Source organism: Daktulosphaira vitifoliae, unplaced genomic scaffold (assembly GCF_025091365.1).
Source record: "Daktulosphaira vitifoliae isolate Bord-2020 unplaced genomic scaffold, ASM2509136v1 Scaffold_2, whole genome shotgun sequence".
Lineage (NCBI taxonomy): Eukaryota > Metazoa > Arthropoda > Insecta > Hemiptera > Phylloxeridae > Daktulosphaira > Daktulosphaira vitifoliae.
Genome location: NW_026099573.1, coordinates 12666988 through 12686136, shown reverse-complemented (window position 1 = coordinate 12686136; position 19149 = coordinate 12666988). Strand labels below are relative to the sequence as shown.

The following is a 19149-nucleotide window of genomic DNA, read 5'->3' as shown; positions in this document are numbered from 1 at the left end:
CCGTTTAACTAAAACTAAAATTAAATTAAAAATTAAATTTTGATTTGTATAACTTAACTGTAACCTAAACCTAAAAAAACATTTTATTCCAATTATCAAGTAATAGGTAGTTTTTTCAATGAAACTTCTTGTAAGTTACAAAGACTGAAATGCAAGTTATTAGCAATATACTTAATCCTTATGTAGTTTTAAAGATACACGAATGATTTTCAAATGTCAATTGAAAGGAACTTATATAGTTTCTACTACTTGTATTTACCCTTATTAATCCCTGCCAAATAATACAGAAGTGGTCATTGACCACTTCAATTTTTTTTTTAATTTTTAGGTTTCATTCATTATGTTGTATTTAGATTAAAATAATATTTTTAATGATCTTCTCATTTTTCCTATGTAACCACCCCAGAAGTACAACAAAAAGAAAAAAACTTAATATGAGATTTAGATTGAATAAAACTATTCTTGACGCTAGGAGAAAACATAGACTTGTATCATTATTAATACACTAAGAAGCTTTAAGACATCTTTAACAGTTTATGAAGACACAATATTCTAACTACTAGAATAAAAGCAAAATTATTCATTAAAATATATTGTAATATTGTCATAGTGTAATTAATTTTTTATTTTGCATCCAAAATAGTGAATTGAAATAATTACAATATATATAATAATTCCATTGTATTGTAATATATTACATATATAATGGTATAAAAAATAATTTTGTAGCAAAATCTGGGAAGAAGTCTGATAAGTCTTTCTTAATGCTGTCTTCCCATCGTATTTGATCAGTGTTTTTTAAAAGTTATATTATTAAAAAGCAGAAAATATTTCTTGAAAATATTATATTTTATAGAATTGTAATTTTATATTCCTTTTTTTTTTTTTTTTTTTTTTTTAATTCTAAAATTGAAGAAGTTTTTCAAATTTTTGGCGCAGATAGGTTCAACTAGATTTAATTTACTCTTTTTGATACATAGACCAACAAAATCAGCCTAGTGAAAGATGAGAATTATCATGCAGAGACGTAATATAAAATTACACCTTCACAAAATTAATACTTGTTCAACTTTCATAGAAGCTAAAATATAAGCTCTAAATTTAATAAAAATTTCTTACCATTTTACTCAAAAAAAAAAAAAGAAAGACCATACTTAAATACAAATCTTGAAACTAAAGAAAATATTTATTTAAATATTAATTTTTAGGAACCAAAAATATCTGTGTCCTTGGAATAATTTGATATTCTTAAAATGACTTTCATTATTGCTAGCAAAACTACAATATTTTATATTTATAAGATTTAAATATTAACATAATTTTGCTGAATAATATACTTAATGAATTTTTATATTTTTTATAGCGAAGAAACAAATAAACAACAATTTACTGTTTATAAAATATTTAAATCAAATATTAAATATTATGCAGTTATTATGTACATATTCATAAAAATACAAAACAAAATCATTTGCCATATCTTTGTTCATGTCCACTATATTCTTCCAACAATTTGAAAAATTTCATAAAATCTATATTGTAGTGAGTTTTCAGTGTTCTATAAAATAATAAATACATTTAATTGTATTACTAATGTAAAATTTAATATTAAAAAAATAAACAAAAACTTACAAAAATTCAGTCACTCGAGTGTGCCATGGTAGTAAGCCAAAAGTTGTACATGAATCACCACAAATAACTACCAAATCTGGTTCACTTAGAGGGAATACTTTATCAAATATAGACTCTATTAATTTATCTGAAAATTCTTCTTGTAAACTACAAACATTTTGTAGTACATGAACTAGCTGCATTCTGGAATGTTTTGACGTTAACACATTTACTTGTGTTCTTGGCTCCCATTTAAAGCCTAATAATTATAAATATTAGTTAAATAAAAAAATATACATTGAAACTGGAAGAATGTGATTTTTGTTAAAGAATCTAATTACTCTTAAACAGACATAGAAATCTAAAGAAATTATAGAAACATATTCTTTGTAATATTACGTTCTTAATAATATATGCTATACAGTGATTATATTTAACGTAACATTACAAATTAGCACACATATTCAGGATGATTCATTAATGATAAGACATTTATTTTCTAATTTTTAATAATTTATTGCAGTAATATCTAGAGATAAAACGATTAGGCCAAATCTTGTTTTTGTATCACAATGTAAAATTGATGACTGATATATGGTATACAGCAATATATCGATAGAAAATTGTTCAAAAATCGCTAAACTTTAACAAGTAATAACAAATGAACGGTTCATCAAATAAAAAAAATGTTAAGAACAAAATTATTTAACATTTTTTTTGCTATTATATCATTAAACTAAAAAGAATAATTCACAATAAAAAAAATTGAAGTTTAGGTTTTTTAACTTCCTAGGGATGAAAATAAATTTTTCACTACATATTAATGTAGCAAAATTGAATTAATGATTTGAAGAAAAATTAATGTCTTACCCTAAATTGATCATCTTTTTTATGTCATTAATGTATATAAGTAAGATTTAAGATTATTTTCTGAAGAACTAAAAATTAGAATCAAAATGCCTATGGTTTATTTTAAATTCAATAACATGCATTACAATTTGTATAATATAAATCAAATTAAATGTACAAACATAAAATTAAGTATAAATATTTCAATTCAGATACTTTATACAGCTATTTATTAATAATTAAATAAAATATACATCCTTAGGACATGCATACAACAGATCATCATCATAGATAATAAATATATTAACTCATTAATTAGTCTATTTTTAGGGTACATGGAACTTTTATTTATCGAATTGGTATATTACTACACCACTACATCAAAGCAAATGTACATAATGTCTTTCTTTAACTAATATTAACTAATATAATTATACTTACCATTAATAGATTTTTTTGAATTTATTATCACATCATCACTAAATTCTATTCCCCATTTTAATTTAGTAAGTAAATTCTGATATTTTTTTTTAAAGACAACATATATTTCTTCTGGTTTAATACCTACATTTTTTTAAATAACATAACATTCAGCATTAATAAAATTTTAATTAATTTAATTTATAATTTCAAAATTCATTAAAAAAAAAAAATTATGTAAGATAACACCTTATTTAAAATTTCAATTATGGTGAATTTTTAACTTTTAATGTCTTCAATAATTAATTTTGAAAAATATTTTCAAAGATTAAATGACTTTTAATATGTATTGCAATTTTAAGATATTTTTGAAAAAAATACAATATGTTTTTAAATTTTTTTTTTTATATAATCACCTTTTTAACAATAGTGATTTAAAAAGAAAGTGACTATACCAACTAATATTGTAAGGTTAAATTTGATTCTTAGACATATTAAGATTAATTTTATTTTATTTATCAAAAAATTACATCTGATATTTATCAAAATAGGTCTCTAAATACAAGACTATATGAACTGATTTTCTCAAATTGTATTAGTAATAAATAGTAAAAACAAGACAATATTTTTTAAAACCTAGTTCAATATTTAAAAACAATCCTAAGATCAGTGCCCAAAAATGATAAAATTCCTAACATTCATTCTTTCTACAAAATATACAAATAATCTATTGTTCAGATATTTTTCTAAATTTTGTGTTAAAATACCCTACACTGCTTAAAAGTTAAAACATAATTTTCTTACCATTTTTGTTATGATAGAAACTGATAATAGGTATTTCTAAAAACAAGGACCATGCTATTATTTTTGACACGTCTTCATAAGAAACTTCTTCTTGACATACAGATATTACCAAATGATTTGGAGCCTTTTCTAAACTATGCTTCATATCTTCCACACTTGATCGGTTATGCCAAGGGTCGTAATAATGTCTAATAATGTTCTGATCGATAAGCCATGAATAAATTGCATAAAAAAAATGAGCAAGAAATAGTATTGATGAAAAGAGTAGTTTAAGTATATCGTACATATTAATAAAAACTTTGTGATGCCAGACATCGGTTAAATACGACCAAATAATAAATATGATATCAGTTATTTTCATGTTATCAGTACAACTCATTGATACTAATCTAACGGATAAAAATTGCGCGTGCGCATAACTTCGTCATATTTTCCATGGTACAGTCCTATATTAAATACCTTTTAGAGATGGAAAGTTTAGTTCATTTCTGTGAATAGTTCATTAGTTCATAGTTCATTCAAGTGAATAGTTCAAATGAACTATTCTTAAGTTCACTAATTTTATTGATCATGCTGATATTGTTTGGCAATGAACTATTCATTTTATCACTATTAGTATAGCAGTACACAGTTCAGTTGTAGTTCACACTACTTATGGGCAATTAAGTTATAAACTAACCCTTAACCTGAACATCATAAACTAAGAAAAAATTATTATCAATACCCTCATGGCTCATGTTATCATTATCACCTAATTCAAGGTAGATATACTGACCAGTAGTCCTAAGTTAAATCAGAAATCTGATCTAATATTTGTACATAGTATGAATTTATTTTATTGTTAAACAGTTAAAAACCGTGTAACATTTTAACAATATAATTTATTTGTTATCTAATTGTAAACAGCTATTAACCATTTACAGTATTTCGAACAACGAACCACAGAGAATTTTTAAAGAAGTTCGCGAACTATTTCATTTATACATTGCTACCAATTTTTTTCGAACTGTGAACTGTTAAGTTACAGGTACTGAAACAGTTCAGAATAGTTCATCTAAGTGAATAGTTCAAATGAACTATTCGTTCACGAACTTAACATCTCTATTACCTATAGATCGCTACAGCAATCAGACTATTGGCATAGATTAAATAGGAATAGATAGGCCACGGGAATCAAACAATTAACAACCGTTTTTTTGTTAATTTATAGCTTTAGAGATAGCGCTGCTTATTCTCTCAAGAAATATTAAATAGGTGTGATATTAATTATTAATTACGCATTTTATAAGGTTTCCATATATAAAAATTAATAATTTATTTTTTCAAAGAAGAAATGTTAAAAATAAAATTTAAATACATTTATGATGTAATTTCAAGATAATAATGATATTTTAAAAGAAAAAAAACGTTTATTAAAAATTAATGATTATACATATATTAATGTATATAATGCCCAATACAGTCCATAAATTGTTCTAATTCATCATTTTAACCATATTTGATGCAATCTGAATATTAATCATGGCGCCGAGAAATTGTAATATTAAATCTTACTCTTTGATGTTGTCTATAGTACAATTGTTTTACGATCTCACAAAAAAATGTTAAATTTTATTTTTAATCGTGTTAAGTTTGTAGATTACGTGAATTCACAAAATTTAAAAAAAATAAATAAATAGATGATGGTAAAATTAATACCTTCTCAAATTCGCATCGAAGATAAAATTTTTCCTTTTAATTGTAAAATGTATAAACATCTCAAATAAATGGACAAGAGGAATTATGCAGTACTAAAAAAAAAAATTCGATTTACCATTTAGTTCAATAAAATAATGTTTTATATAAATGATTATAAATCGTAAACTGATATATATATATTTTAAAATGACATAATAAATGCCTATTGATAATACTTTATTCGATAGTAAAATTTCTTTATTACAGTTGTTTAGTTAAATTATAGAAAAGTTATTATAATTAAGTTATAATCTCCCGATTGACATACCTTTCTGTATAATTTTCATTATATATTTAATATTTTGGAAATATCGTATATGATATTTCAATTTAAAAGTTATTAAGCATAATTAATATGAAAAAAATATTAAAAATTTAAATATGGGTGATTAAACTTGAATACTTGGTTATTATTTATATGTAGGTAAATTTAATAGGATACTATTTTAAAATAAATGAAATATTTGAAGCGGACTTAATAAGAAGAAAGCCATTTATGCATATCTAATAGTTCATAATAATACATTTTATTATTATGGACTATTAGATGTGATTATTATATATCTTAATATAGTAATATTAATACAAAATAATATAATATAATAGCTCTATGGTGTTGGGGTACAGCTCCCATTGTAATATTATATTATTACTTATAATATTAAGTGTATAATTTGTACATGTATATCACATATTATGAAGATATAAGGTCACCAAAACAGGGTTCTCTTATTTAAAATACAAAATATCCAGTTTATTATGGGATAAAATCTAATTATTGTAGAGATTTTTAAGTAACGCCTTCATACACGGCCCCACTACAATTAAACAATTAGAATAGAAAGTGTCAGCTTCCAAGATCACACTAGGGATCGCTGGCTTCCCCCTTCCGACTATAAAAAGCTATTTTTCACTGACTAAACCAGTTCTTTCGATAATTTTAAAACACACAAAATCTACGACACTCTACTCAAGATTTCATTCTCCAGGACTTGGTCGTTTTTTTATTAATTTGGACTTAGAATATATTCCTTAAATAATTAAATAACACTTAGAAATTTTAAAGTGAATTTTGATTTGGTGAATCTTTTAGTTTAATTTAATTTGTTCATTTAATAATAATATTTTATTTTTCTTAATGTGGAAATACATATTGTTGTTGAAGCGGGATTATTCTTGATAATAAATTTAACACTCACTTAAATTAATTTGTTTGATTAATATAATAAATATTAAATTTAACAAGAATAAATAAAATTTACAAAATATTTGTTCCTTAATTTTATTTATAATTAAAACTTAAATGAAAATGTTTAAATACAAATGTAACCTTGAGCGCGTCGCTGATAGTTCAGCAGTGGAACGTACACTGATTTATACTACAAGACACATTGCTGACCAGATAAACAAAGATAAAAATACAATATTATATTGTGACTCGCACTAACACATATCTAACAATATTTTAAACATAAAATCTTTTTTTTTATTTTATTTATTGTAATAATAAATCCAACCCAACTTTAAATTTTTATTTGACAGTAAAAATGTATTGTGAGCTTTTCTTATTGGCTAGCTAGTCTCGCCACTGTCTTTGTTTTAACAAACATCAAACCGGCAGACAAACTTAACCCTTTCAGTCCTGATACCAGAAAAAATGAATATAATCCATTTTGTTTTTCACAGGCTATTTAATTATGAGGCAAATAAGTACTAAATTTTTATGTTTTTGAAACCCTATTCCCCCCTTTTTTTGACCGGGTCTTATTTGTCCCGTTTACATTTTTATTTGAAATACTTATTGCAAGTGGGCCTTAGACATCCCGCCCGTCCTGAAAGGGTTAAAGGTCACAATTTTCTTAATTTAAATTGAGATCTAGATTTGTTTAATAATAAATTTATTTGACCAAGTGTATTGCAATCCTATACTTATTAGGTAGCTAGTATGGTCACCAATTACTTTGTTTTAACAAACATCGTGCCGGCAGACAACGCAGAGAAACTTACGAATATATTTGCAGTGTATAATTTTTGTCTTGGTGATTATTGTGCCGCATGTTTAAATAAAATTAAATAAAAATTAATAAATTATACAAGTTTAAATATATTTAACATGCCAAATATTCCCCTACAATTTCAAAAAATTTTACATCAATTCTATATCCCCTTTTACCTTACCCTTGAACCTTATATTTCATTTATTTATTTTTTATTTTATTTTTATTTTTGTTTTATTACACCATGATGATTTTTATTATAAAGATTTTTTAACTCCTCCTAATTACACAATAATTTATCTGCTACTGCATTCTATTTAAAATAAAAACAATATTTATAATTTAATCTTGTATTGTAATACCACATTTTATATCAAAATATTTATCAGCATAATCGCCTGCGTCCATTCATTATAAAAATTGGGTTTCTTTATTGGATTTTTAAACCAAGCTTATTACTTGTCGTACACTCTACCAAAATTTTATTAAGACCAGTTTAAAAAAAAAAAGAATTATAACTGTTTTTAAATGTAGAAAAAAATTTTGAAAAAACATTTTTTACGCTAGTGTAATTTTGAGATATCTTTTAAAGTTCTAAAATTGAGGGTTTTTTTTTAATTTTTGGCTTTGATAGGTTCAATTATCAACTATAATACCAAAATATGGTAATGTTAATAAGTATCTATTACATGGTCTAAAGTACAAATTATTAGTCAATCTCACAAAAGTGTAACTTTTTTTTTAATCATGTAAAGTTTATAGTCACATGAATTAACGAAATTGTATTAAAAAAACCTAGCACAGTGGAGATCCGAAGGAAAACTTACCACTCGGAAATCATGGTCGATGTGGAAGTCACTCAACAGAATTTGAACCGAACCTGGAAGGACAGCTAGCAATATGAAAAAATGGGGAATAAAAGAAGATAGTAAATGCGAATACGGTGGGGAGCAACATACAGATCATTTGTTCACATGTCCACTACTACCTACTAAGTGTAGAAAAGAAAATTTGTTAACTCGTTAATTTTCAGGCAATACAATAAAAGTTGCGGCTTACTGGGAGGGGAGAGAAATATAAAGAAGACCGACACGACAAAAAGAAGAATATTCTATGTTCAAGTGGTAGTCAATGCAAAAAAAAAAATAGGAGTTAATTTTTCTTTTGGAATAATCCATCAATTTCTTAGAATTAAAGACTATCTACAAATTTGCATCGAAGCGTTTCTTATGATAATAATTTTAATCACTGTCAGTCAACATCTAATTAACGCTACCGGGTTCTCCTTCAACATATCCTAAAGAGGGAGGGGGTAATGAAACTTAACCTTATAAATTAGCTTGTTTGTAGATATACAGGGTTAACAAGTATTTGGGAGGATCGCTTCCCCTTTCCACCATACCAGGTGGTGGTGAGGCGGGGGCCTATAATCCCCAATATTACCCTACTAGTATTATTTTATATATATATTTTTACTAATTTTGTTGATTGTAATTCTTATCTATGAGAAAATTAAAAGACGAATAATTTATTTAAGTAAGTATATCTATTTTTATATGGCCTGATGAAAATTCAAAATGGCCTATTTGAAATCTTGCACACCCAAAAATCTGATATGACGCCTCTGTTACAGAGGTCAAATACCGGATAACCAATTAGTAATGTTATGCAATTAGAATGTTAATTTGTTTTATTAAAACCAAAGATTTTAAGTATTTATTTATATTTTAATAATTAATGAAGTGAAATGTATTTAAAATACTAAAAAGTGCTTACTTATTAAAAACTTGATATATTGAGTGTTTTATATTGTTACACCTTTGAAATGCGTAAGCTAATTTTAAGTTTTCAAGATTGTCTCTAATGATTTGAACAATTTTTTCTTTGTTCAAATTGTTTATATTAGATTCCTTAAATCCTAACGTTTGCCAAGCGGTTTGGCTTATGCGGATCGTTTGATTATTCTTGGCGCACTTAAGATAATAATTATATAAAGGCATATGCGAATTTCAAGCTAATTTGTTAAGATAAGTTGATATAGTATAGATATAATTGTGAAACGTTGTCGTAAAATAGAAAATGATTTATATTAATGTGTTAGTAATTCACTTCGTAAAATTAAATAATTATATTCGTCATGGGGCAATTGGTACTAAATTAAAGCAATAAAAAAAAATTTGACCGTTGTTGGTATAGCTATTAAATCGGCACAATTAAGGGCAGATCTATTCTTTTAAGAACAGAACACGGCGCCTCCACCAGACCACAACGTACTTTCCTGCTAGTATCCTAACAGTTGGCTAAGCTGTATCTTAACGGGGCAACGCTGGTCTATATAATTTATATCCTACTAGAAGGGCAGTTAGCAGTTTCGTGACCAATAAATATAGACTCTCAACTAACAACGATAACAGGCATCTATTTCTATTTAATAGTATATTTAAATAAAACCTGACTGGATCTCTAGAGATGTTGTAGTATCCAAGTTAGGTGAGCGACAGCGGCAAGCGTACACAAATCCGATTGTAATAAAATAAATAATAATAATTAAATTAATAGTAGAAGATAATATTGTCGGAATTAGGTTGTCGTAATAAAAAATATAATCTGTAATAAAAAATGAGTAGCCGCGAGTGTGGTAAAATGTCGACTCACTGTCGTTAAATATTTATTTAATGAAGAAGAATATCATCGGTTTTGTTTACATCCGCGTGTGCCGCATACCCGTAGTAGATCATAGGGACGTTTGTGCTGATCAAGTACTAGTGTGGTATTGAAATGCTAATGTTGGTGAAGGACGAATAATTTGTACGATACATATTTTAAATTTTTAAATTTTACTTGTATCTCATTTTACTTCATAATATATGTAAAGTAAGCTTATAGGTACTATTTATCAGAAGAGAAATTTATAACAATTAAAAATTTATTGTACTTTTTATATTACTTTATACTTCTATCAAGAATGGACCAAGAAGCCCCTAGCTGGTCAGCCTGGCTTTTCTGCCGGCAAGAGGAATGCAAGGATGTTAAAGGTTTGAATACATAAAATATTATGTTAGTGATAGCCTTTGACTTTGGTCTCGAAGTGCGCTGTATAAAACGTTTACTATTTAATTATTAAAAACGACGTAAAACTTTTAATTTAGTTTATAATACTTTATTTTATACAAATATATTGGCGTGCGCATCGTGCCATCCTTTGTGATGACGAGTTCATTGATCAACAATAAAATTTGTATAAACAAAATGGATCGAGCAGTCCACGGTAAACAATTAAAACGTAGACGCAACTAGAGAGATAAGCGAACTTATCCCATACAATTTACAAATTAGCCTACTACTAAAAAGTGTTTGCGTAATAAACATATACATATTAAATAGTTTAGTATAACAATAAATTTATTATTTGTATGCGGAGGAATACAATTATCACCTTCAAAAATATTACTCTAGATGCGCCTATGAATTAAAGCTGACAAAATACTCTTCATTACTAATAAATTAAGACTTTTTTTTTAAGTGTTATCTCTCCATTAAGTTTTTACTAGTCATAAATATTAGACTTTTTACTTATAATTTATTTCTATTTAACTAAAGTTTATAAAACTATAACCATTCAGTATAAAACTTTATAAGGATTTTAAAAATATTTATGTTTATTTTACAATATAAAATTGTCATAATACATGTAAATAAAATTAAATTCATATTTCTAGAAAACAATAATTTTATTAATTTAAAAATTAAATAAACTATTTTATTGAAAAATCGTATACTTTTCGTAAAAACGTTACCTAGGGACAATGTTTTTAATGCTTTGTTTAATTTGTGAAACATTTATAATTTGCTGAATACTTCGCCGAATGTTTAACTATGATTTTCAGTCCTGCGTCGTTTCAGATTATTTTTCTCTATTTAGCTTTAGTTCTTATAGTTAATAACAAGATAAGCGCCGAAATCGAAACCGAACATTGGCAAGGTATTATATAAAAAAGAAACTGTGTGACAAATGATTTTTTTGTTACTCTACAATATCATAAAGGTCAGACTTGTCTATTTTGTTTCGAATTTCAATCTGGATTAGCAAAGATTATAATAAATTCAAGTTATATTTAAATGATTTATATTATTGGGATCCGAATTAGTACCTTTTGTGAACGCGTTAATTTTGTTATGAGTTACCAATTAATTAAATTATCATATGATCTCGGATAGTTTTGTACTGTCGTGTTAATAACCATTTAAAATACTCGAAAATTGAGAGTATGGTCGATGAGGGGATTTGACAGTGAACTTTTGGCCATGTAGCGAGAGACCTGAGTTCAATTCAAATGCTGCTAGTATCGGGGAGACAATATAGTCAATATTGTGAGTTAAAACTTCAAATTTGGTAGATATACTTTATTCTATCTCAAAAACAAGTAGAGATGCTTAATTTTAAAAAAATATATATAATTTTTACAAAAATACATGATATTTTTTCAAATACTTATAAGTAAATGTTTAATTTTATTGATGTTTTGTAATTAAAATACATTTAATTCATTTATAACAATGAATAGATAGATACAAAGTAAGAATAGGTACTTGGTGGCGGACCCCAAGTAGTTGGGATTAAGGCGAAGAAGAAAAAGATTATATAAATGAGGTATACAAGCTTCTTCAGCTATATTATAGGCCAATTGCTGAACTTTTCGCAGTAAATCCAAAGAATCTAGACTCAATTTTTAGTATGTTCTCAGATAATATTAACTTCAATGCGAAGCTGAGAAGGTATTTATATTACTATGATGTGTTTTTTTTTCTTTTTCTTTTTTTTTTGTGTCTGTTACTGTTGGGTAGAGTGTGGCACTCGTGTATGACCGGTTCGAACGTGTTAATGATTCGTCCGGTCATCGTTACTTCCTCAGCGAGCGACACATCCTCTTTGGTACGTGAACAGTACACTCGTTCTCGCGACTACGATCTAATAGTCGTTCCTCAACAATTAAGTAGTGCGTTACCTTCTCTCGTATTCACAGCAAACGTCTCCGCGTGTTTGTGCTATTGATCGGCCATAGTTCGCCATATCTTTATTGTTTATGCTCATACGGTTACGTCTTACATGTTTTGTACTGTATATCCGTGTAAAATAATCCTTCTCGCATATTACGAGTTAGTGTCATCGTTCACATCGTCATCAACGCTCACATACAGTCCACGCATCATTAATTACCATCTTAACTTATACAGCTAAGTGTTTAATTGTTTGTTTTATTTATTTTGTATATTATCTATTTTTGTTCATGGCCGCTTTGTCGGTCAGTATAATATGTAAGTTACCCCCCCCTTTCCCTTTAATTTTAAGAATTTCATTTGCAGAATTGTAATATAATTCGTAATTTATACAATCATAAGCAGGTGTACCTATTTATTATCCCATCTGATTTTCGCACTTTGATTTCAACAAAATAAACAACACCATCGCATAGTAATAGGCCATTCCCCTTTATTATTAAGGGGCTGCTTGTTACAGTTACGACTTTTTCTTAGCTCTCGTCGAACCGATTACTTTCAACGATATGTCAAAAGATCACAAATCGTATCTAGTTGAAGACATTACCCTCAAAAGTGGAAAATATTTCCCTTATTCCCCGTAAATGGGGAAAATCTCCAAAAAAATTACAACTTTAAAAATCACTAATTTTCGAAATTTTTTTTACTTCAAACTGTCATAACTTTTTCAATAACGATTATATCAATATAATTTTATTTTATAGATGCATAATGTCTTTAACTATCATTTGATATATTTTTTTATAAATTTGACCCTTTAACTCCTCCACACAGGGGGGGATTTAAAATGACAGCTTTTTCAACTTTTGAAAGTGTTCCGGATACTCTGACACTTCTATACATATCTTAAATTAAAGATAATGTAATACACTTTATTATGAAAAAAAAAATTTCGGACTTTATTTTATCTTCATGGTGAAAACAGACATTAAACTTAATAAAAAAAATACGATTTTTGTAAAAAAATTCTTTTTTATATTTTTAACTTTATAATGCTATAACTTTTTGAAAGATGTATGGATCAATATAATTCTTTTTTTTGTAGATGCAATTGTCTTTACCTATCATTTGGTATATTTTTTTTATAAATCTGACTTTTTACCTGCCTACAGGGGGGGATTCAAAATGACAACTTTTTCACAAAAAATTGACTTTTTCAACTTAAATTTTGAAAGTGTTCCGGAAAGTCTGACACTTTTATATATATCTTAAATTAAAGCTAATGTAATATACTTTATCGTGGAAAAAGGAATTGGACCTCTGGATTTGTTTTCGTGGTGAAAATGATTACCAAATGCTATTATTGTGTGAAAATTCTCAATTTTATTTTTTACATCTTTAACTTTATAATGCTATAACTTATTGAAAAGTGTATGGATTAATACAATTTTTTAATGAGAAATAATATTTTTTAATAATCCCTTTTTCATTCGACATACTTTATCTTAATCAAGATATTAATAAGGAACTAGCAGATCATGTAGCTTTTGGAATAATCCATCAATTTTTTTTAAATTTAGCACTATTTACAGATTTACATTGAAACGCTTTTTTTTGTTAGTGATTTTTATCACTGTCAGATATCATTATACTTGACCCAACTATGTCACATCCCCATTGTGCCACAATTTGCCACATTGTGCTCATTGTGCTGAGTTTTATTTTTCATAAAAGGTAAAAAAGTTCTAGGTTGACTTAGTGTATTCGTATCACCAATAACTAATTTATTTTTATACTGACATCGATGACTAAGAGTTGCTTGAGAAACATTAAATTTTTTAAACGCCTTAAGCCAACCCATTTTTTTTTTTATCTATAGCAGATATAACTTTTTTCATATCACTTTCTGTCTTATGATTTTACGTTTATAATTCGATACCATTGTAACAAAAAATATAACAAAAATTAAATATAAAAAATAACTTGGACAAAATGACCGGTATTATAATAAAATATTTCGAACAATGTCCTATACAATTAATATCAGTAAGGAAGATATTAATACAATTATATTGTAGCTTACCTTTTGTTCTTCAACATGGGATCTTAAAAAATTTACAAAATATGAAAATGATAGTATAAACTTAAAAGCGTTAAAAGAATATCTATGATGCTGATAGGTAAATTCTATAAGACTGTAGTGAGACCAGCTATGAGGTATGGTTCAGAGTATTGGGTGGTTGTTAAGAAAGTAGACTATTAGATGAGAATGCTTAGATGGATAGAGAAGATAGGATAAGAAATGAGCATGTAAGAGGGAGTATAGATGTAGCGTCAATCGTGGATAAGATGAAAGAAAATAGACTTATTTTGTTTGGTCATGTTATGAGGAGAGAGGTTTAAATTACAACCTCTAATTGGAAGCTGTAAGAATAATTATGGAAATTAATGATGAAGGAAGATGAGGTTGAGTAGACAAAAAAAAAAAAATGCGGGATGTTATTGAATGCTTAATGAGGACGACTGATGTGAGTGTAGGTGATGTGGAAGATCGTGTCAAGTGGAAGTTTAAGGTAAGTAGCCGAACCCAAGTAGTTGGAATTAAGGCAATGAAAAAGATTTATGTAACTTAAAAAATTATTTTAAATTAAAACGGATTTTGATTATTAATATGCTAAAAATAATAGATTGTGTAACGTAAATGAGTTATGTTTAGACTTGGCGGTACAAAGTTATAGATAGAATTTTTAATTTTAATACCAGGGACTAATAAGAATTATTGATACGTAACATAATCAGATCATTTTATTAAATTTTTTGGTAGCCAGAATAAATTACTGTATAGTCGCATACAGTTTCGTCATAAATTCCTGTTGTGTTACAACCTATACATTGCTGCGACTGTATAGGAATAGTAAGTGTTATATATTGTTGTAATAGTATGTTTTGTATATTAAAACTGAAAATGTTAATTGTGGCTGTCGCTATAGGTTGGGTTGTGGCTTAGTATCCATTGCAGAGTCCACTTAGTCACAACCGGGCAATGGATACTTGACTTAACACATTAACGTGATAAATATACGGTTGCCCTACGCGACTGGACACCCTACGTATGATTACATTTGTTAGTCTTTATAAATTTTTGCTATTTCATTTTTTATTTGATACAAAACAACTATACCGGTCTAAAATATTATTACTGTAAATTACTTTTGCGCGATTCCTAATAAATTAGACAAAGTTTCAATAGGTGTTAATTTATGAGAAACCGAAGCTTTTAGATTTTCATCAATAAAAGTCTATTATGAGAGCTTGTGTAGGTAATATAGAAACGTATGACGGAAATTATCACAAGATAAATATGTAATTTGAATGAAATTTTCGTTAACATCGTAATTATTTGATATCATTTTAATAATTGTTTTGATCGTATATGAAATGTTGATTATATTTGATTTTTTATCGTATGTGTTCATAATTAGGCTCCTACAATAGTTTAAGTGACTGGTTGAATGAGATAAGAATCACAATAATAACTATAATTTTGTTTTATTTTATTTTATTCTTCCTCGCCTTAATCCTAACTACTTGAGGTCGGCCACTCTTATTCTAAACTTTCACTTGACACGATCTCCCACATCCTCTACGCTTACATTAGCTGTCCTCATATTGCATTCCATAACATCCCACCATCTTTTTTTGGTCATCCTTTATCTCTTCTTCCTTCAACATTCATTTCCATAATTGTGTTTACAGTTTTCGATTCTTTTCTCCTCATAACATGACCAAACCATCTAAGTCTATTTTCTCTCATCTTATGCACGATTTGACGCTACACCTATACCCCCTCTTATATACTCGTTCCTTATCCTATCTTCTCTAGTCATTCCACTCATCCATCTAAACATTCAAATTTCTGCTACACTCATTCTCTGCTCTACTTTCTTATCAACCGCCCAACACTCTGAACTATACATCATAGCTGGTCTCACTACAATCTTGTATAATTTACCTTTCAGCCTCATATGAATTCTTTTATGGCATGAGATATCAGACGCTTTGCTCCAGTTCAACTACCCGCACTTAATCCTATGTCTTACATCCTCGTCAATACCACCGCTCTTTTGCACAATTGACCCTAAATACTTAAAACTTTCCACCTCTCCAATCAAGTCTTCGCCTATTGTCACTGATTTCTTCATTTCACTTATCTCGTTTTCACCTTTATCAAACTCGTACTCTATATACTCTGTTTCACTCCTACTTATTCTTAAACCCTTTTCTTAAAGATCTGAAGTCCACTCCTCCAGCCTTTGATAAATTTCCTCCCTATTTTCTTCTATTAATACTATATCGTCAGAAAACAACATGCACCACGGCACCTCTCCTTATATTTCTCTAGTAATTTCAATTTTATTTTATTTAACTAATATATTATTTGTAGAAACTATTAATATATTAACTCTTGTCCCTTTATAAGTTTCTGCCCTTTGGTATATAATAATCAGTGATGCCAGATAGTCCTATCCTGTTGGGGATATACGATAATATTGCCACAACGAACCATATCGGTTCGATCATCATTTTTAACTCTATAAGGAACTTACTACTGGTAAGTTATCGTTTTGCTCTTACGTTGTTTTGCAATTAAATACATGTTAAAATAATACTATATTAAAATGTTTTGGTAATATTATGGTTAGTGAAAAAATATAAGGCTGATCTGATCTTTGAGTACTGAACTACTGTTAAAAAATACAAATAATTATTTAATCGTTAATATACCGAAATTAAAGTACAGAAAATAGGGATCTTACAATTTCAGATAAAACGGAAAACGTTGAAAGAATATTAGCCATAAAAGAAAACTTGGAAAACTATTATAAAATTGTGATATTAACGAGAAAACTGTACATAAAATCTGCTATGAGTAGCAAAAATGATAACACTAATAGTAGATAGGTGACAATTTATTTCTAAACTGTTATTAACTATTTTTAATTGCTATAGAGCTATTTGAAAAGACCATCACAGAGGATAAAGAAACAAACAACGATTGTCAACCCAATATAACAACTACAACAATTATCAGTAGAATTGCTGTATTGTTAGCAATTTTTTTCGGTGTTATTCTTATGATGTCGTATTTACGTTTTGAATACGCTCCAATGGCTTATTTTAAAGGATATCCGACTAAACCTGATTAAGTACAAATAGTTCAATAATTGTTTCGTACTATATATTTACTAGTGAAAATGTTTTATGATATATTGAATTTATATGACTTAAGATATAAAATCTATAAATTTGTAATTTCGATCGTTTTAATCAATTATATGTTTATATAATTTAAAGTTTCATGATTAAAAAATACTATTTTGTATAAAAAAAAAACATTATTTTGATATTTATTAATTTTTCTCGATTTATCAATTATTACGTTTTATTTTAATTAATTTCTCATATCTCTAAGGTTGCAATATACATATTGTACATATTTAACTGGCTTATAAAATAAAAAATTATCCAAATTAGAAAATGACTGGGCCATAACAACTTTTAGTCTAATACTTTAGAAGTTATTTGAATTTTAAAATATAGACTGGACGTAAAGCGAGGATGTTACTATTTTTGTCTTTAATAATTTCTCAACCGCTCTCCTCCTTCCGCCTAGTTGCAATATTGTGAACATCTATTTATCTTTTTTTCCAAGTAATTATAAACTAACACTTCGGATGTTATTGAAATTTTTACACTTAGGCGGGAAGAATAATATACCCAGGAAAATACTAGTGATAAAAATAACAACACCCTCATCATTTCTTAGTGAATATATTAAAATTTATAAATATAGAGTGAAGGAAGAAAGTAAGCCTATCGATATAAATAACATAATCCAAACTATACAGATCTTTACCTACAGATCTTTCATCTGAAAAATGTATATAATTTAATTTTAGAAAAAAACTTTAATAAGTAAATATTTTATATGTTTAATTGTTTATGAAATAGACCAAAGTGTACAAAAAAGTTTTTTTGCGATATTTTGTATAATACATCGTGATTATTTCCATATTTTAGGCTAATGTGACAATGAAATAAATTTCTCTATATTTTTCATACATCCAAAATTTTTAGAACCTTTATATCTTCACATTCAATATATTAATTAGGGTAAAACCATCAGTTATCACTAATATTAATGTGTTAATAGTGTTTTATGAAATTTACTATACACTTTTTTTATTGGTAACTTGACGAGTGTAAGAGCTAGAAAAATCACCAGTTATCGCTCTTAAAATTAAAATGTAAACCTATTTAGATAATTCAGACTAATTGAAGAACTTTATGGTATTAAATTTGAGCAATTTTTTTCTAAAAACAGAGTTTTTAGTATTCTAATATTCTTATGTGCTTAATATTATTTCACATAGAATCTGCGTCAGTATATGTAAATATTTAATTCCTAGGTCTTAGTTTTTTTTTATACATACTACTCTAAGTAGTGAACATTTTTAGATGATTTATAATATTTCTGCCCAAAACAAGATTTATTCATTTTCATTTTTACCTAAATATTCTCATAATAAATTTATATTATTTTATTATAACCAATGATTTTAAATATTATCTTTCACTTATGGACAGCATTAAGAGTTCGCTCTTGGTTATACCATTTTATTAAATATATGCATGAGCATATTCCCAGATATTTATTATATTCTATGATCCC

At 27.0% G+C, this 19149-nt stretch overlaps 3 protein-coding genes across 7 annotated transcripts in view; 1 reads left to right on the top strand and 2 right to left on the bottom strand.

Moving 5' to 3' along the window:
* The window catches only part of LOC126900031 (uncharacterized), a 238638-nt gene that overhangs the window by 9795 nt on the left and 209694 nt on the right, over window positions 1-19149 (bottom strand). The window lies entirely within an intron of this gene.
* Window positions 1-19149, top strand: part of LOC126900025 (uncharacterized) — a 105448-nt gene that overhangs the window by 36835 nt on the left and 49464 nt on the right. The gene's annotated exons all lie outside the window — the stretch shown is intronic.
* Window positions 1165-4038, bottom strand: LOC126900048 (dehydrodolichyl diphosphate synthase complex subunit nus1). The gene is made up of 4 exons (XM_050675481.1): window positions 3685-4038; window positions 2902-3024; window positions 1633-1870; window positions 1165-1558 (listed from the first exon to the last, which is right to left on the bottom strand). The coding sequence occupies exons 1-4, from the start codon at window positions 3968-3970 to the stop codon at window positions 1468-1470; spliced, it is 738 nt and encodes a 245-aa protein (XP_050531438.1). The 5' UTR covers window positions 3971-4038; the 3' UTR covers window positions 1165-1467.